Source organism: Lampetra fluviatilis, chromosome 39 (assembly GCF_964198595.1).
Source record: "Lampetra fluviatilis chromosome 39, kcLamFluv1.1, whole genome shotgun sequence".
Lineage (NCBI taxonomy): Eukaryota > Metazoa > Chordata > Hyperoartia > Petromyzontiformes > Petromyzontidae > Lampetra > Lampetra fluviatilis.
Genome location: NC_136313.1, coordinates 3212752 through 3233634, shown reverse-complemented (window position 1 = coordinate 3233634; position 20883 = coordinate 3212752). Strand labels below are relative to the sequence as shown.

Sequence of the window (20883 nt, the reverse complement as noted above, 5' to 3'; positions counted from 1 at the left end):
CTATTAAAATGTCATATGCCAGTTCCTCTCCCGAGTGTCATGCATAATGTGGTTATATTGGATTGCTCATTAGATTTCCATTATAAATAATTCAAGTCGGTTATCGGAGCTTGATCACCCGAATGTGAAATTGCAGTTGTTGCTCTGCATCTACATCAGCCGTACGAAAAGAAAGAAAAGCGGATTATGGCTTTTGATTGACGAGTCGCATTGATTAAAATTGCCCGTTGTTTGTCCTACCCAGCAGCCCCTGTATAAAAGCCACCCATGCAGCGTCCTTGCGACCGTATAGCCCGGGTACTGCCATCGGGGGAAGGGAAAAAAAAAGCAAGCGGCTAAGCTCGACAGGGCCCTACCCGAGATGAACCCGCCTGAACCGTGCCGACTGGTCACGGCGGCGTGGCGGTGAAGTATGGTCAAGCAACCTCCGGGCGGGGTTTGCAACAACTCACGACGCGCTTCTCCCGGAAGTCGATGCCCACGGTGGTGACGAACTTGCTGTTGAACTTGCCGTCCGTGTAGTTGTAGAGGAGGCTCGTCTTGCCCACGCCCGAGTCTCCAAGCGCCAGCAGCTTGATGAGGAAGTCGTAGTCGCTGTCCGACATGGCTGGGGAGGCACCCCTGCAGCAGCAGCAGCAGCAGCAACAGCAGCAGCAACAGCAGCAACAGCAGCAACAGCAGCAGCAGCAGCAACAGCAGCAACAGCAGCAGCAACAGCAGCAACAGCAGCAGCAGCAGCAGCAGCAACAGCAGCAGCAGCAGCAACAGCAGCAGCAGCAGCAACAGCAGCAGCAGCAACAACAGGGAAGGTGCCAGTCAGCAGGCCCGCAAGCTCATAGCCGAGCGGGCGACAGAGGCGATTGTAGAGGGCTCGTTCGAATTACGTTATAGGAGGTATTTTTGCACCCCCCCTCCCTCCCAGCCCTCCCCGCCCCCTCACCGGGATGCCAGACCAGAAACCCCCCCCCCCTAATCAGACTGTTCAGGCCAAGTGCTGTAAAGCGAGAAACAATTCAGGCCAACTGTTCTATCTTCCGAAATTAAAAACATCCGTAACAAAAGCGGAGCGAGGTCGAGGGAAGGACAAGAGGCAGCAAGGCAGGGAAAGGCGGGGGGGGGGGGCTTCTCTCTGTAACCAGTCTATTGCACCTGGCCTGGTGTGCCGGCGCCGGCGGTGGCGGCGTGCCGTGCACAGCAGGCGGCACAAGTCACAATTCTCGTAAACGCCGGCTCGAGGCCGATTAAATTAGCGGCGGCCAGGAACCCAGTCCTGGCGCACGTCCCGATGCAATTAACCGACGGTCGGCCACCGACGCCGTGTAAACCCAGCAGCCGCGTCGATACCCGAGCAGTGACACCGGGGACCACGCACGCACCACGCACGCACCGCCCACGCACCGCCACGGCGGCGGTTACAGCGGTCCGCTCGTGCCAACGAACTAGTGCCCGCACGGGCTGCACGACGGTGAACAGCAGGGGGCTTCGTGACTCGTCCGGGCTCTACCTCAGCTTAAAAACTAAATATTTCATCGTCTTACGTCCGAAGCAACCCCCCCCGCCCCCCGCCGGCACCCACGCCGGCCGGTGCTGCTGCCGTGCAGGGTTCTGGCGAAGGCCACCCCGCGTGTGATTGTTACTCGTTACAAAGTTGCACCTCGGATTTGCCAAACAAAAACCAGCGAAGCGGAACTCTGTATTTCACCAGGCACGGCGCCCCCCCCCCCCCCCCCCGAGCTGTACAACTCGCTCTCGGAAACGACCTGGCTGGCACAAATGACAGCTCAACGAAGCGGCTTGTTGTCACGTGGGAATTGATCGCAGACAGATACTCTCAACGCATGTTTCTAAAACGTGGAGGGAAAAAAAAACAGTATCCGTTTGTAGAGCAGTTTCACCATCCCACGTGTCCGACAACGGCCCGCAGAAGGAGATACCAAAGAACTGATTTCGAGGTCATCTCAAGTGACCTCTTGTCCACAACAGAAGGCAGCACTCTGGCATCCACCCGGCTACAGAGTAATGGTTGCTGCCTCCTTGACGCAAATAAATGACAGGTTTGTGTAGGAGGCATATGAAGATCATGGTTCATAGGCAAGGCAGATTTCCCCCCGTCTCACAACCTTCAGTCATTCCCTCGCTCGCTCACTCCTCGCTCGCTTAGTCTCTCACTCCCCTCGCTCCCTTTCCCACTCACTCATTTTCCCCTCCCTCAATTACTCCTGCCTTTGCTTGCTCCCTGACTCACTCATTCCCTCCCTCCGTTGCTCAGTCACTCACTCACCCCACCCTAGCTTGTGCTCGCTCGCTCACTCTCTCCCACCCACCCTCCCTCCCTCACGCTCCCTTCTCTCCCTCGCTCGCGGGAAGTGGAGGATCAAAGGTTGACATGACAAACACTCCCCACATGCGCCGCGCGTAACCGTGCGATCGTAACCTCTCCCGATGTAATCACCGGAGCGCCGCCAATGACCAGGTGAGTAGGGTTTTACCGCCTTTACCAAGCTCTCGCCCCGAAAGCAAACACCGCAATCGCATTATTATTATTAGTCGAACGTCTTAATGCATTTCGCTTTTTAGAGAGGGAGAGGGGAGGGGACGGCACTCTGTTTTTTGTACCGTGGGATCAATTTGCCCGTAGGAGCTACACAAGCGGCTTCAGTGGGCAGTGCCCACGGGCCATTAGCCGTCGACCAACATTGCCCCGCGTCTCCCACGGCCGCTCTTATGCCGCGGCAACGCGCAGAGGCCCGTGTATCCCGGGCTGCTCCACTGCGTGGGACTGAACTCTAGACTTAAACCTTTTTTTTTTTTTTACCAGGTAAGGCCCAATGAAGGCACATAGCTCTTTTTCACAAGCGACATGGCCACAATTGATAGCCCGACGAAGTGGCTTATCACGTCGAAATTTCTAGCAGACAAAATACTCCAAAACGCACATCGATTCTAAAATGCGACGTGGAAAAACTGGAAAAACCCGGTTTAAAATCTACACGCCCATGGGGCGAGAGACCCACACAAACTCCAAATATACAGGGGTCAGGGTCAGGGTCGAACTCCTGCATACCAGGCGAGGTAGTTAGCACCCCCCCCCACCAACCACGCCACCCCCTTGAAAATTATAGCGGCCATTCGCCGAGCTCCTGCCACTGCGGTCCCCACCGCTTGACTTTCCAAAGATCAACAACTCCATCACGCTCGCCAACATCGCTGCCCGTTCCGCAACCGAGTCACATTCTCGAAAACGGCCGGCGGATAATTACCCCCTCAAAACGACACCCCCGTGTGCATTGTTCGGATACTTTGCGCGATCGTTGCCGCTTGAGGGTTTTGTGCGCCACGGCAAGAGATTGCGAGCGAGGCGGACCCACGCCACCCACTCCCAGAAATGGCAAGCTCTCTTTGTCCATCTTTAGGTATTTTCGTGTATCTGTGTGGCCCCGCTCGCTGCAGTCCCATTGGCCGTTCCGCGATCACAAGACGTGAGGTGTCGGACACTTTAAAGGTGTGGGGGGTAAGGTGCAGGTATGGATTTTCTTTCCCGGGACGGTCGCACGCCAAAAGCGATTAAGGACCAATTAAGATTTAGAGGCGATTTGTCAATCTTTATTGCACAACGGTAGAAATGCTCGTGAAATACCACGGCGTTAAGACGCGATCGGACGAACCGGCCTTCGACCAGACCGGGACGGCGGATGGGGGGGGGGTGCGTCTTGTCTCGCGGAGGCGTCAAACCATTGTCGCCTTCCATAAATAAGCCGCGTTTGTCCAAAATTGGGGATAATTACCGTGAAAAATGTTCACCCCCCGCGCACGCGTTTGAAAGGCAAAAAGGCGCAGCCCTGCAATTACTTGCTCGCGCCACCGCTGGCGGAAGGGCCCACTAGAGGGATGTCTAGAGAACCCGCCTGTCGGGGAGTATCGCGAACTCTTCCGCACTGGTAACGTGTCGTGCATCCGTCTTACGCAACGCAAAGCGCACCGTCGTTTCAACCGCCGCACCGAGAGATGGAACCGGTGGGCCCCTTTCGGATTGCAAGCCCGGTGCGACAACCATTGCAACGCGGGCAAGCAACGTCCTGCCATTTGTGTTAAACCGAACGGCGATTTTTGAAGCGTCGAACCATTGGGGTTGCTCGATTTTGTTTAACTTCGCCTAATCGAAGCTGCCAGTTCAATGACGCTGTGGGTGAGGCAAGTGTGACCCTTGGCCTCCTCCAGGCCACGTCCATGGCTAATACTCCCTCTCAGCGCCGGCGCCACGTCGCACGCTTAAAGAAATAAAGCAGCATCATCATCATCAAGCGCTACGGCGAAGAGCTCGCAATGTACGTGTGTATGTTGAACTTCCTTCGTACCTTTCGATTTAAAGCTTTCGTGACTGCAGGGATTCATCTTCTTGGTTCTTTCGGTAAAGTCACGTAGAAGGGAAATAATAAAATAATACAAATAAAACATAATAAAATAAAATTCTCACGACGTTTCGGCAGCTTGCGTTGTGTCTCTTCTCACTCTACTCCTGATTCACACAAGCTCCTACCTCGCCCCGCTCATCTCACTCCATGTTCTTTGTCAATGTCCATACGTCATAGCATACGTCAAACGTATGTCCGTAAGTTACAAGCAAAAACAAACATTTTAGACTTCCATGGGATATGCCCGTGTACGCGTTGAGGCCAATCCTCGGGTCGGAGGGCCGTGCAGTCATGCGATGGTGACATGAAGCCCCAGGGGCCAGCAGGAAAACCCCCAAAAAAACCGTGAAGGATTGTCCCTAAAATTAAACTATGTCACATGTTCACAAACGCACTCTTCACTTTGCTTCAAAACCACACGCTGCTCCGACCACGCAGCGCGCCGCTTTGTGCGACAGCAATTCGATTTCATGCGCAGTTCCATTTGGAATGCACGCACGGCGCATTTAATCAAAGGTCTCTGATTTGGCACGGCAGGCCCTGCCGACGCAACGCATCGCACGCGGTTTCTGTCTTCGAAATAAAATTGTTTGGTGGTAAAAAAAAGAACAGCGGTCGCGCGGGGGCCGCGACTGATTTTCACAATTTGTCGGTTGGTCAACAATCGTCGTAATCATTGCCAATTCTTACATTTCCATGCAGGAGCGGGGGAAGTGGAATGTCACAATTACAGAGACATCGTGGCCATGGAGGCACGGGGAGGGAGGTCAAATCGGCCGTTCTCAGAACACTGAAAGAGACACGGCCGAGATTCCTGAGTTCCATTCCAGGTTTCAGCCACTCACGATTCAAACTGAACCGGCTTCCCAAGTCTCGCAGAGTGGATGGTGACAGATTGGTCTCCAATTAATCTACCAAAATCAAAATCTCGTTTAGTTTGTGCTTTCACTTGATTTGGGCTAAATTCCAGTTCTCAGAGTGAATTAAAATTAATATTGACACTTGGGAAACGCTCTTTGCAGGACTGTTTCTCTGCACAGGGTGATGCACTGCTCTCTGGGCACGCGGAATGCAAATATCCCACCGGTGGAAAAGGGGGGGGGGGGGGTAAATAAAAAAACTAAAATTGGATAACGCAACAAAGAACGTGATAATGTTTTCGTTGTTAAAAATCCCACAAAGGAGGGCTTTACATCATTTCAAGATTCCATACACAAGGTGTGGTCTCCAATTTGCAATTCCCAGCAGGGAATGCATTACACTTCAAAAATACCAGCAGATACGGCGCTGCCCGTTAACGTTATGGACCCACGTGAAGTGTTAAAACGTGAGCTCATCGCGGCGAGCTGGTGGCTCCGGGCGTCAAGAGCTCCGAACAGGCGCGGGACCAAATCCGGGATCCAAATCCGGGATCCAAATCCGGGATCCAAATCCGGGATCCAAATCCGGGATCCAAATCCGGGATCCAAATCCGGGATCCAAATCCAGGATCCAAATCCAGGATCCATCCGACCCCTCCCCCCCCCCGATTAAACCGTGCTCTCGCGTGTGGTGCGAGTGGATGGTCTCGGCTCCGGCAGGTGACAAGTCAAACATATCGGTTTGATCTTCTTGGTTCTTTCGGTAAAGTCACGTAGAAGGGAAATAATACAATAATAAAAATAAAACATAATAAAATACCATTCCCTTCTACGTGACTTTACCGAAAGAACCAAGAAGATGAATCCCTGCAGTCACGAAAGCTTTAAATCGATATCGGTTTGACTACCAAGCTGCCAAGTGATTAGCAAGGCGCAAAGATAAAGTGCCGCCCCCACCGCCCCGTTGTGCGAAACCGGAGGTCACTTGACGAATTCTCTTCTAAGTAGTTCTGCGATATCTCGTTCAGCAGGCCGTTTCTCTCACATGGGGGGAGGGGGTGATGCAGAGTGCTTTGGACAGCGTTCCGAATGGTCGCTTCCTCTCGTCACGACGCCGACGGCAAATCGGATAAAAATTGGGGGGGCACAATAGAAAACATCTGGGCTGATCTGCCAACACAGCACCGCAGCCCCCGAAGGCTTTTTAAGCAGCTGCGCTCAGAAATCAAGTCACCCACTTCCGATAATAGGGTTTTCCCCTTTTTTCTGGCAACAAAACAGGTGTTAAGATGTTAAAACATCAACGGAAACCTTTTACAAGGAATCATGTCTGCATTAACCACAATACTTGTGGTCAGAATGCAAACAAAAAACACTGATAATATATCCATTGTCCTTGAAACTGATTGGTCTACACCAGAGACAGCTACTTCCGTTTAGCACGTTTGGCTACGTACTGATGCGAAAGACGTTCACTACACACACACATACACAAACAGAAACGCGCTCATCCTAACATATACACACACACTTACTCAAAGACAAAACACACACACCCATCACATGTACAGAATCCTGTTCACCATTGGCGTTTGTCTGTATGAAAGTACAAGACTAACAGGAAAACTCAGAAACATTCTTGGATTATAAATTCGAGAGGGAGGTCAGAAATCTATCGATGCGGATCAAAATAATGTCCATCTCACACCGATTCTGGGGATTGGCGGTGTGTCTTGCGAGTGGTAACACCTGGGTCTGTTCCATGACCTCCTGCAGGGGAACCTTTGGCACTTCACGTGATCTGAAGGTGCACCTAGCCTGGCACAAGGGACATCACTGCCACTTAGTGGCGAAGAGTGACCGTTGTTGCTCTTGGGCACACATCAGCACTGGGGAGACAAAGGTGGTCGGGCGTGGTGCTGGCCACCCACCCCGTCGTGCAGAATACGGCATCGCATGCTTTCGGATGCGCTTCTGCGGCCGTCTGGAACGCTCTTCCGTCCGAGAATGGGAAGCCATCGGAGCTATACATTTTTTTATCCAGATTCAAAACTAATTTCTTTAGAACTGCCTTTTTTGTTTGGACTGTCGTCCTTTTCCCGCACCTCCGATTAGTGCGGTTGGCTACGTACGGCGCGAAAGAGGTTTCATACCGGCTCGTGAACAGCTCCTGCCCCAACAGTCTGTTAAGGCTGTAGGGGGAGGGTGGGGGAGGTTCTGTTGGCAGGAGGCTGGAGCGGTGAAGGGGGTGGCTCACAAGCGAGCGAGGCCTGTTGAGACACCCAGACCGCGCCCTGCGCCGACGACATTCCTGGCGTGAAAACAACCTAATAATAAAACACGTTCCATAGCCAGTGTTGACTCGGGTAGAGCGTGGTGGCATTTCATTGGTGGGTCAATGGGTTGGACACGTGTGTGTGCGTGCGTGCACGCGCGGATATAACGAGTGTTTAGGCTGCGATGTGCCCTGTGCATTTGGCAATTCAGCGGGAACAGCAGGAGCAATGGATTCTTGAGTCTATCCGTGCGGCACTTTTGAGTGTTACCCACACGCATGGAGGGCGGGTTTTTTTTTTCCCTCCGTGTGCTCCGGTTTTCCTTCCAAAACGACAAACGTTCGTTAATGATGGAAGCGGTTAATCACCGGAATTCTTCAGGGTTCTCCTGATGGAAGACGCCTGGAGTTCAGCCAAGGAGGCTCCCCCCCCCCCTACAACGGATGAGATTGACACTGCGTCCCGGACGCGTTTTCGGTGTCGCACAGTGTGCCGTTCGGCAAAGACGTTTCACCGCCGGCCCAAACTTCAGATAGGTTCCTGGAAGAAGCAACCTGTCTTATGGAGCAAAACGTGCCGATCAGTTTACTCTCCAACACACCGCTGCGCTTAAGTAGTAACTAATCGGCACGTTCTGTTTACGTGACAAACCTTGCCAATTGGCTGCGCCGGGGTGGTGGCGGGTTTAACGACGCATTTATATTTACGCGATCTAACCCGGAAAAAATAAATCTTTACTCAGGATGTTGGTCGTGAAAGGCCTACTACTGCATGTTAAACAAAACAACAAAAACACGGAGAGAATTATACATCACGACTGTGGAAACCTACACGGAAATGAATGACATTATCATTATAATCGCGGTGACTCCCTAGGGGAGCATCCTGCGAGGAGGGAGGGAGGGAGGAGGAGGAACGCGTCGTAAAAACGCAACGACTTCATTGAACGCTCAGCCTTTTTACAAGCGGGTTTAGTACATCGGACACCTTCTTCACAGAATTCACGGCGTGGTGGAGCCGTGAAGCGAAACTGCCAAGAGGCGCACTGTAAAATTTACGACAAAGCGACAGGCCAAGGTAAAGTGACAGGAGGTACGCGGGTGGCATTTTCACGGTCGACCGCTTTTAGCTGTTGGCCTGAATGTGTGCTAAAAAAATCACCACCAGCAATAAGATAACTTTAAATTATAAATATATCTCCCCGCCACCCCCCCCCCCCCCACGATCGCATGTCGATTTGTGCTCTCTCGTCACGAGATGAGAATCCACCTGCATCTCTGGCGGAGCAACCTCCGACGCATTTTCTCACCCGCTCTGCCACCGAGGCTAACACGTTCGTCACGCGGCAGACAAAGTGATGTTATTAATTCTCAGCGCCGAAATTTAGCCGAACATCATCGACGCTACAAACGGTCGGGTGCCTGTATTCAAACCCACCACCCACCTGGCCACGTCAAGGGCTAACAGATATGTAGAAGTGATACTGCGCCTACAGCGGTGCACAAACAACAGAAAGACATTTATATTCTTGGTTCTTTCGGTAAAGTCACGTAGAAGGGAAAAAATAATAATTTTATTATTTCCCTTCTACGTGACTTTACCGAAAGAACCAAAAATATGAATCACTGCAAGTCCCGAAAGCTTTAAATAATAAAATTATTATTTTTTCCCTTCTACGTGACTTTACCAAAAGAACCAAGAATATGAATCACTGCAAGTCACGAAAGCTTTAAATCAAAAAAGACATTTGTGAATAACACTGCTCAAAAATGAAAAAAATATACATACAATAGGCGACATTTCAAGCAATGGCCCCCTTTCACATACCACAGAGAGAGAGGGAGAGAGAGCCCAGAGAGGCCTTAGAGAAAATGTAGTTAAAGGCCACACGATGCGGCACGACACACCATGGGGCCCCCCGAATGAAATGCAATTTTCAGAACGTTTCTAAGGTGAGCAGCCTCAAGTTGGCATAGCAACGATTACCCAGATTACCCACGAGTAGGCGGATAACGGTTTGGGCGCGTTGACCATCGCAATGGGGAGGAGAGAGGGGTTAACCACACGACTGTTGCCGACGATGAGATTGTGGATTTGTTGTTACAGAGAGAAGGGGGGGGGGGCGCGCTCGTAACCCCCCCCCTCTTCTCACACAGCTTGAAGGGGGGGGGGGCGGCTCGGGTTGACATCCGCTCCTCGTGGGAGCCTCCCTCTTCCTTCCCCTGGACCAAACTCAAAGACAACAGGAGCACTCCCGAGAGCTGGGATGGTGCCGTGGCCTAGCGGTCAGCAAGGGCGCTGGAGTTGTAAAATCAGAGGACGCCGGTTTGTTGTCCTTCCGCCGCACCTCCGATTAGCATGGTTGGCTACGTACGGCGCGAAAGAAGTTCAACGGACATACACACTACTATACACTACGCTACAATAATACATTGAGAACTCCTTTCTATAAAACTGCTTTGTGCGTTTAGCTTGTCCTTCCGCTGCATCTCCGAATAGCGTGGTTGGCTACGTACGGCGCGAAAGAAGTGCACACATATAAACTACAATACATTACACACTATACTACTACATACCTGTCAACCCCTTATCAGTGCCCTACCTTATTACAGACCAATTCAGACCTTATTGGTCACCCCGTGCCATTATAAATCTCAACGTTCATCCTACAGTTCCATAACAAGGGAGAAACACAATCAAAATGGACAAAACATAATTTTTTGGCCCGTATTGAAATGGCCGTACACCGTATGGATCTGAAAATGCAATTTCCCTGTACCAGAATACGGGTAACCCGTATGGGTTGAGAGGTACGCTACTATACGCTACACCACACCACGATACCACATTGAGAACTCTTTTCTTGAGAACCGCTTTGTGTTTAGTTTGTGGTCCTTCCCCCGCACCTCCGATTAGCGCGATTGGCTACGTAGGGTGCGAAAGAAGTTCGACGGACATCTCCCGGCGTGGCAGTTGTAAGAAAAGTGCAAGTGTCTTCCATGCCCCCCCCCACCCCCCGCTGCCACTGTCCAATGGGTACGCAGTGGTTAGCCACAACAGAACAATATTGCCTTGCCATATCTGCTCCTCTGGGTAAAACACTTTCTTTTTTTTCAGCCCATCAGCCACACCGCCTTCTGGGATTGCATAATCTCTGCAGCATGGCTTAAACGCAAGCAGCCTCTGGACCAGTTTTGACAAGCAGTGTCTCATCAGCAGCCAGGCTGGCTTGAACCAATGCCCGCGAGTTTCCAGACGCTGGTAGGCAAGGACCTGCTCCTGTTACATGCAGTAGGCTAGGCAGGGAGTGTGCGGCGAGGTAAAGTGTGGGTCCTCCGACCTCTCCCGAGACGTCTGGCAGGCGTGGAAAAGTAGGCCAAGTACCCTCTTCGGAGGGGCTCCAAGGCGTCTACGAAGTGGAGGCCCTTCTGCCAGCAGTGACGCGAGCGAGCGATTGCACGCTGGGAGACGTGACGAGATGGAGGTGGGGACCATCGTCCGATCGTTCGCAAATCATTACAACCCTGGGGGAGAATCAACCAGGAATGGAGAATATATATCGTTTCAATGAGGCTTCGGCCAGAACCACATTATGGAATTCATCGCTCACTCCAGCGTGACAAATTGCTCCCGCGGCCTTCGAACGTCGAGTGTACGTTGAACATTTGAAATTAATGGCCTTTATTTACCCACAAAAAGCCGGAAAGACTATTCTTTAGGTTGGGTCCGTGCATTCTTTTGGCCAGTTCCATTTAGAAAGTAACGTTTGGAAGTATTCAGCTGCTATAAATGTCCACGTGATTAAGCCACTTTTCGTTGAGCTGTCATTTGTGGCCAGGTCGCTTCTCAAAAAAGAGCTATATAGTTCGTACTCCGTGGGTCTTACCTGGTGTAAGAAATAACAATAGTATAGTCGAACAATGGGCATTTGGCTCTCTGGGGAGAAACCAGAAAGCCCAGGTAAAGCGCAGTACGTGGCGGTGCCGCTCAACGCCCGGCAAAGACGGGATTCATGCATCCATCGCTGCTGCACCGCCCACTTGCAGGATGGATCGTCACCTCGGCGGAATTTCTCACTCAATACTCTCCAGCTCGCCGGTGGACTCCAGCCAGCTGGCACTTCATAATAGCCACCACCATTTAGCGAGAGGTACGCTGGATGTGGTGTTGCTGGGTGCACGTTTTTGTTTTTCAGGGTCGCCAACCCAGACAGATCCACCGGCTGAAATGAAGCCCTGGTCAGTTCTCCGGCGCGTTTTTAGGGTCGTGCAGCGTTTTGTTTGGCACGACGTCCGACGTTTTTGCTCCACGTGCCGGGAGCTTCTACAGGAACTTAAAATCTAAATCGAAGATGCTTCCGAACACACCGAAATGTCAGACGCGCCGAACAGCACGCGGTACAACCGGAAAACATCGGAGAGCTGCAGGGCATCGCTCCGACAAACACGATGCAGCGGTAAGCCCCTGTTGTCGCCAAAGCCCTGCAAATGTCACCGAGAACACAACCCACCCACTCCATGCCACGCCACGGCACACCGCTCTGACCTCCGTCGAAATTAACCGACATTGATTTTTCAAATATCAGCGGCGGCAGGCGGTCAGTTGGGAGTATGGCTAGCGACCCGCACAGCGCAAATATGCGAGCCCTCCCCTAGCAACGGCCGAATAATGAGATGCATCAGCCATCGCCACCCAACGCAGAAGCGCGGAGCGACACGCTCCATCTGCCGGCACGGAGGGAAATGGGTTTTTAATTATATATTAAATTCGCTCGCCTCCGGCTTGGCCGGCCAGACTTCCCAGGTCGTGAAAGGGGTCAACCTCAAGGCCGCCCCGTGCCGGGTCGATCCGTGAGCCCCGTTGCCCGTGTGATGCATCGACACGACAATGCGCGCCGACGGGACAGCGCTGCCCAAGATAATTCCCAATTGGACGCAGGCTGGCGGGGACGGATGGTCCCGTTGGCGTTGGCGGGGGGAGGGGGCGGAGGACGGCTGTGGTGGAGGTGGGGGCCCCAGAAGCGGTGCATTGAAACGGTGCCTCTCTGCGTCGTCATTGGCGGTGCTCTCGGGGTGCCCTGCACGGTGCTCGTCGCCGCGACTCCGCGCCCCACCCACCCCCCCCACCAGAGACGAGGAGTGATCGCCATCGTCGGCCAACTACAAATTATACGTAAACACGATTTTTGTTCCTGGGTAGTAAGTGCTATTTTCCAATTGCGTTTGCCTCAAAAAGGCTATTATTCCCCATAAACTTTGCTTTTGTGACCAGGACTTTGTGAAGAAAATACACAAATTCGCCCGTTTTCTCATTGAAAATAAGTACATTTCAAAATATCACTGTCCTGGTCACAAAAGCAAAGTTTGTGGGGAATAATAGCTTTTTTCTCTACTTTTGAGGCAAAAGCAATTGGAAAATAACACTACCCAGGAACAAAAAAAATACGTATTTATTTTGTTACAGTGTTACCACAGGGTGATCCTGTGCGTGTGCGTTGTGTAGGGAGTTGTGGGGGAACCGTGACGTCACGGTGGCCGGGCTGATTCATCGATTCGCTGCGGGATCAACCGCACCCCCCCCTCCCCCCCCAACCCCAAAGCCGTGTCAGTCATCAGGCTTGTTTGGCCATACTTCCCTACGCTGGTCAGTGCAGCTTGAAGGGAAGGCCCAGATATCACTGACGTGGCCAGAAATAAAATTACGGTGACAGGGTTCGGAGCGCGACTGTGTCGTGTGCTCTGCTACGTCCGAGGGAAGGGTGAGCCCAGAACCTGTTCAGGCGATACTCGCCACAGGATGTTATCCGTGGCCGGGAATTCAACTCGTGCGGTCTGGTACATTGTGCAGTGTGCCAACAACTGCGTCACCGCACCACCCTAAGGGGTACATTTAAATAGGGAAAAGGTAAAGGTGCAGCCCTGCAATTTCTCGCTCACGTCACTGAGAGAGCGCTCTACAGAGTCCTTCTGGATGGTATTTGGCCTACCTTTCAACTCTTCCGTGCTCTGGCCAAACTGCGAGTCAATCAACTGTGGCGTATCCTGGGTGGGCCAGTCTTGGAGCGGGCGGGCGGAGGGGGGGCAGAAGAATTTTAGAAAGTTGCCCCATTGTTTAATAAACTCCCACGTGGCCGTGAGATCGAACGGGCGACCTCTGCAATGCAAGTCCAGCGAGCTGAGCGTGACAATCGCCACGGTGCCGAGCGTCCCCCCCCCTCCCCGACGAGCGACGCCCGCAAGTCGACGAACACACCGCGCGCAATCGTTGAACGGCGCTAGTCGCGCCGTGCCGGCGAGAGACCTTCCCTGGACGGGGGTCGGGGATCGTGGCCACGGCGACTCGGCCGAGGGATGGAATTCCATGGCGCGAGCGTTCTTGACGTCGGCGCGAGAAAATGTTCGGCCGTGCCACGTGCACGCGCTTAAATTAACGTGGCAAAGAGACGTTGCTGCTACTGCATCTGCTGCACTGCGACTGCGTTTTTTCGAAAGCCCGGTATGACGCACACACGCACGCAGGAACACACACGCACGCACGGTAGTATTGCAGTGCTAGGCAGTGTCACGGCCTCGCGGCACATTGACACATTCGCGATTACACAAATACCACACCCACCCACCCAGGCACCTGCCATCCAACAACTTCTCTTAGACACGCCAGCCACTGCACGAACAGGACACCCCACACTTCAGCCCAGTCTCGACCAGACAAAGATCCCCCGTGCAGCCTTTAACAGACCGCATACGTAGGTACGTTGAACTTCTGTCGCACCGTACGCGAGCCAACCGTGATCAAATCGGAGGTGCGGGGGAAGGACAATAAATTTAAACGCAAAAATCAATTCTCAAGAAAGGAGTTTTCAATCTAAACTGCTCGGACAAGTGCTGTCAATGATCACCTATGACACGCGAAGGGGGGTGGGTGGGTGGCTAGCACCACGCCCGGCCACATGTCTCCCTAGAACCGATGTTTAATACACTGCATGAGCTACTCATTTCAGGCGGAGTCTACCCAGGGCGGGGCCCAGCGATGGCTCAGATAATTGTCACCGGTGTTGGCCGCGAACTGGAATCGAACTCGGGTCGGCAGGTTTGTAGCGCGGCGCGCTAACCGCTTCCCACGCGCACACACACACACCCCACGCACGCACACACACCCCACCCACGCACACACCACACACACACCCCACAAACGCACACAGACACACCCTACTCACGCACGCAGGCACACACCCTACTCACGCACGCACGCACACACGCCACCCACGCACGCACGCACACACGCCACCCACGCACGCACGCACACACGCCACCCACGCACGCACGCACACACGCCACCCACGCACGCACGCACACACCCCACCCACGCACGCCCCACGCACGCACGCACGCACCCCACCCACCCACGCACGCCCCACGCACGCACGCACACACCCCACCCACCCACGCACGCCCCACGCACGCACGCACACACCCCACCCACCCACGCACGCCCCACGCACGCACGCACACACCCCACCCACGCACGCACCACGCACGCACCCCACCCACCCACGCACGCACCACGCACGCACCCCACCCACCCACGCACGCACCACGCACGCACCCCACCCACCCACGCACGCACCACGCACGCACCCCACCCACCCACGCACGCACCACGCACGCACCCCACCCACCCACGCACGCACCACGCACGCACCCCACCCACCCACGCACGCACCACGCACGCACCCCACCCACCCACGCACGCACCACGCACGCACCCCACCCACCCACGCACGCACCACGCACGCACCCCACCCACCCACGCACGCACCACGCACGCACCCCACCCACCCACGCACCACGCACGCACCCCACCCACCCACCCACGCACGCACCACGCACGCACCCCACCCACCCACCCACGCACGCACCACGCACGCACCCCACCCACCCACCCACGCACGCACCACGCACGCACCCCACCCACCCACGCACGCACCACGCACGCACCCCACCCACCCACGCACGCACCACGCACGCACCCCACCCACCCACGCACGCACCACGCACGCACCCCACCCACCCACGCACGCACCACGCACGCACCCCACCCACGCACGCACCACGCACGCACCCCACCCACCCACGCACGCACCACGCACGCACCCCACCCACCCACGCACGCACCACGCACGCACCCCACCCACCCACGCACGCACCACGCACGCACCCCACCCACCCACGCACGCACCCCACCCACCCACGCACGCACCACGCACGCACCCCACCCACCCACGCACGCACCACGCACGCACCCCACCCACCCACGCACGCACCCCACCCACCCACGCACGCACCACACACGCACCCCACCCACCCACGCACGCACCACACACGCACCCCACCCACCCACGCACGCACCACACACGCACCCCACCCACCCACGCACGCACCACACACGCACCCCACCCACCCACGCACGCACCACACACGCACCCCACCCACCCACGCACGCACCACACACGCACCCCACCCACCCACGCACGCACCACACACGCACCCCACCCACCCACGCACGCACCACACACGCACCCCACCCACGCACGCACCACACACGCACCCCACCCACGCACCACACACGCACCCCACCCACGCACGCACCACACACGCACCCCACCCACGCACGCACCACACACGCACCCCACACGCACCCCACCCACGCACGCACCACACACGCACCCCACCCACGCACGCACCACACACGCACCCCACCCACGCACGCACCACACACGCACCCCACCCACGCACACACACACGCACACGCACCCCACCCACGCACACACACACCACACACACCCCACCCACGCACACACACACCACACACACCCCACCCACGCACACACACACCACACACACCCCACCCACGCACACACACACCACACACACCCCACCCACGCACACACACCACACACACACACACCACACACACCCCACCCACACACACACACACACCACACACACCCCACCCACGCACACACCACACACACCCCACCCACGCACACACACACACCACACACACCCCACCCACGCACACACACACCACACACACCCCACCCACGCACACACACACCACACACACCCCACCCACGCACACACACACCACACCACACACACACACACCACACACACACATCCCACCCGCGCGCGCACACACACACACAGCGAGACGGTCCTCCCTCTCTCTCGCCCCGTCGCAGAGTTTCTCAACCCCCCCGTGTCCTCGCGACGCCCTCGGCGGCATGGCTCTCCGGCGATGACCAACCATCCGGAACGGGCCGTGTGCCGTGGCTACATTTGCATGCGGACAGAGGTTTGGTGGCCGGTGAATGCGGAAAGGCGGAGGAGGACCGTTCGGGGAGGGGGGGGTGGTGGTGGAGGCTGACGTTGAGAAGCAGGACTCGACTGAACGCAGCACAGCCAACACCAACACACGTTAGACAGCACACCACCTGACACATCAACACCCCCATCTACAATGCATCACACCCTCAAATTAGACACAGGACAAGCACAAACACCCACATCCCAACACGACTTTGGCTACAAGCAACACACCCCCAGGCGTTTAGGGGCAAGTGCTGCACACGGACACACACAGATACACGGACACATCCGCACACCCTCCACTTGCACAGCTTTCCCCACTCACGCAATCGGGGCCCTCTGTTGAACACAACACAGGCGCACGCGACCCTTTCACAACTGCACAACACACTCATACGTGCCCACCGCTGCAAGGAGGTGGTGACCTTTTGTACACGCAGGAGAGTGTGGCCATCTCTTGGGTTATATCGCGTAAATGTGTCGTTAAAACCCGCCACCACCCGACACAGCCAAAGAGTAAGGGTTGTCACGTAAACAGAACGTGGCCAATTCGTTACTAGTCTAGCACACTGGGTTGTGTTGGAGAGCCAAGACACAACATTTACAATCAGAGTACGACGTTTCGACTAATTACGACAGCCAGATTTGGGTTTTAGCGACACATTTATATATTTACGCGATCTAACCCAAAAAGAAAAACCTCTATTATGGATGATATTGGTCGCGAAAGCCTGCCACGTGTTAAACTGCCATTTCTGGTGTTGACTCGCGAGGGGTGGGAGGGCTACCGTTCCTCTCGGCTCAAAGAGGACAGCAACCAAGTCGCATTCGCGCAAAGCTACGAGCATCTAGCTGCGGTGCAAAAAAAACCACGAAAACGCCGGAGCGCGCGTGAACGCACACCGCGAGCGGTGAGCATGGCTCTCGAGTGCGCAGGCGGTGCGACTGCGCCGGCGACCCTACGATGAGCAGGAGGGGCCCCCGAGCGCTGGAGGGGCCATGGGTGCCGGGGCTATGGAGAAGGTGGGTCGGGGTCGCAGGGTGGGGAAATCTTTCCACGCACGAGCGAATGAACACAAATAATAATAGTCAACCGCGCTACGCCAGCGACTGAGACCACTGCGAAACAAACCGATACCACAACACAAAGGGCAACGAGCTCCGTCTCACTTCCCCTGCCCTAGCCGATCGCCATAGCCTGGCCCATTGGCGTGTTTGACAAATACAGTGCAAACACACGCGTGACCAACGACCCGGCATACCCCCCCCCCCCAATCTCGACCACCGCGTCAAAATCGACTTGGCCGCGGCGCTCCTCCACTCCGCTCGCCGGACCGGTCGGAGAGGTGCCGGCAGTACCAAGCGCGCCGACGGCTCTCGCACGCCGCAGGGAATGAACGCCTCGCCGGCAAAGTTGCCGGCTTCAAGCAGACGAGGGGATTTGATTTAACGTCCCGAGCGTTGTTCGGCACGGCGCCCAACGTTTTGTTCCACGTGCTCCGAAGAAACTCCCGGCGGCACGTGGAGTGAAACGTCGGACAACGCGCGGAACAACACGCAGCGCAGCCCGTGAAACAACCTGGGCAGCGGGGCCAAATTTCTCACCGGATATTTTCCAGGCCTCACCCAGCTTAAATATACGCTGCCAAGCTTGGCGGTGTTCATTCAGACGCCGTCTTTCCGACAGACCTGTTCTTCACCCGAGAACGGCTGCTTGCGTTGTGGCCGAAACGTCGTGAGAATTGTATTATTTTATTATGTTTTATTTTTATTTTTTTATTATCTCCCACCTACGTGACTTTAACGAAAGAACCGAGAAGAAGATTTTCCAGGCCGTTGGAAGAGACCGGAGTAGATGGCACGTGACCACAAATAGCCACATCCCGTATCGAGAGGAGGTATAATGGATGTGGTGTGCCGGATGTGGACATTTTCTCCAGGTCACCGACCAAAGATCGACCCCCCACCCCCCGGGTGTCTGGGTCATAACCCAACTACGGTGCCGCCAATGCCGGTCGGGAAATGAATCTCCCCGCAAGCACGAATAATACGTCACATTTATGTGTGTGGCCAGGTAAGAAGATCCCGTGAACCATAGGAGGGAAACACGACAGAGATGCCCACCGTGGAAACGGCAATGAGATCTGCCATGTGTGTGAAATCGACCTTCATAGCTCATCAAATTCCTCCAGTCTAAATAAAGACATTTGATTCGGTGCTGGATGGATGATTGCTGCTACAAGAGACCATGAGATATGGCAATGACTTGATGGCTTTCATCCAGCAGTGGAAAGAACATGACTGACAATGAAGATCCACATTGAGACCCTAGTGTCTCGGTTTAATAACTATTTTTTTTTATCAATCTTAATTCCAGCTGCGCTTTCAGAGCAGTGCAAACCACAGAAGTACATTTTTATCGGCATGCTACAAATGCCAAACTTTCCCACTTGCTCTGCTACAGACAAGAATGTTTGTTGCATGGCAATGAAACATATCCATCTCTCTCGCTTCTGAAAACTGGAATGTAGCCCAATTAAGTGGAAAACAACGTACATTTTTTAAATCTTTTTGTGTGCGAGTGGAGTCACTGATGACCAGGCTGAGAACACCAACTCGCTACACTTGAGAAACCGGTTTTATTACAGGAGGCTGAAAAGCTGGATTCGAACCCAGGATCACCTGGGCCACTGTTTTTTTTTTGAAACAGATCAGGGAATTGTCCGTGTTCCCGATTGGACGTGTATCAATATCATGGCCGATCATGATATCTAACCTATAATAAAATGGGTTCATTTAAATCCTGCAGCCACTAGAGGCACTACACGTATGACAATGGCAACATTATTTAACCATCCTTTAATCTAATCATGAACTTGAACCGTGAGAATGCTTTATAATGAAGACAAACGTTTTCAAAAAGGTACCCTGCAAGTTTCCTGCTCATGCCACGGATGGTGGAAAAGTCTCTACTAGAGGGAGCTTTCGAGTGCCCCCCTGGAGGCTATTTTGGCCTTCTATCCACACTGGCCAGAAGCCTCGTAGCAAGGTGGAAGTACCCACACTTTACCGTACCACACGTGACCAGCCTATCGACTTAACCGTGGTGAACTCCATCACACCGCTGGGTGGACAGAGATGGGAGGCGGTGGAGGGGGGAGATTTAAGAAACTAGCACCGTCGTTTCAATCGCCGCGCCAGGAGATGGAATCGAACCGGCGACCTCTGGATTGCGAGCCCAAAGCGCCGACCGTGACGATGAAGTGCGACTGTGAAATCGAGACGGTGAATGACCACAGAGCGGCGTTCGTGACAGTCTCGGGGCATCGCTGCTAAGCCCACGGGGCCAGCACTATCCGTGTTTAAAAAATGCTTTTTGCGCCAGAAATGGTTTTTTTTTGTTCCAAGTTAGTGCCAGTCACATGGGCCCCATTCCTGCCTCGTAAAAAAAAACCCACATCAGTGGGCTCATTAAGGCGTCGCTAATCCCCCACGAGGAACCATTCTCCAAGTCCACGCGCCCAATTAGTGACCCCACCAGTCAGCCCCCGGTGGCCACAAATCAGCTGCGAAGATGAACATACAAGGGCACGAGGTCTGGACAAGGGGACCGGACAAATCCACACGAGTCCAGCAGTGGCTAAGTGAGCCCTGCCTCCACAGCCGTACACACACACAGTGTAAAGCCAACTATGCCCTGTACAGCCATATAAACTGGTGGGGGCAAGTGCTATTAGCGAGCACCTACCGAGGTCTGCACGGCGCAAGAGGGAGTGGTGTGGCCAGGAAACACGCCCCACCGCATGCATCTCTCCACCGCTGATTTTCCCACACCGTGTCAGCTAGTCATTTATGGTTGAGTCGACCTAGAAGAGGCCCAGGGCAGTTTCTGATGCCAACTGCTGCTGATACACTCAGTTGGACAGCGAGAAAAGATTTAACGATGTGTTTACAAGGTTAGGTT

The 20883-nt window shown here is 54.5% G+C and overlaps 1 protein-coding gene across 4 annotated transcripts in view; it reads right to left on the bottom strand.

Moving 5' to 3' along the window:
• LOC144945868 (ras-related protein Rab-27A-like) overlaps positions 1–20883 on the bottom strand; it is a 30239-nt gene that overhangs the window by 4111 nt on the left and 5245 nt on the right. For all 4 annotated transcript variants that reach the window (XM_078874472.1, XM_078874473.1, XM_078874471.1 and 1 more), the window contains exon 3: positions 453–621. In XM_078874472.1, the coding sequence (XP_078730598.1) occupies positions 453–605 (153 nt within the window). In that variant the 5' untranslated portion in view covers positions 606–621. The remainder of the gene's footprint in view (positions 1–452; positions 622–20883) is intronic.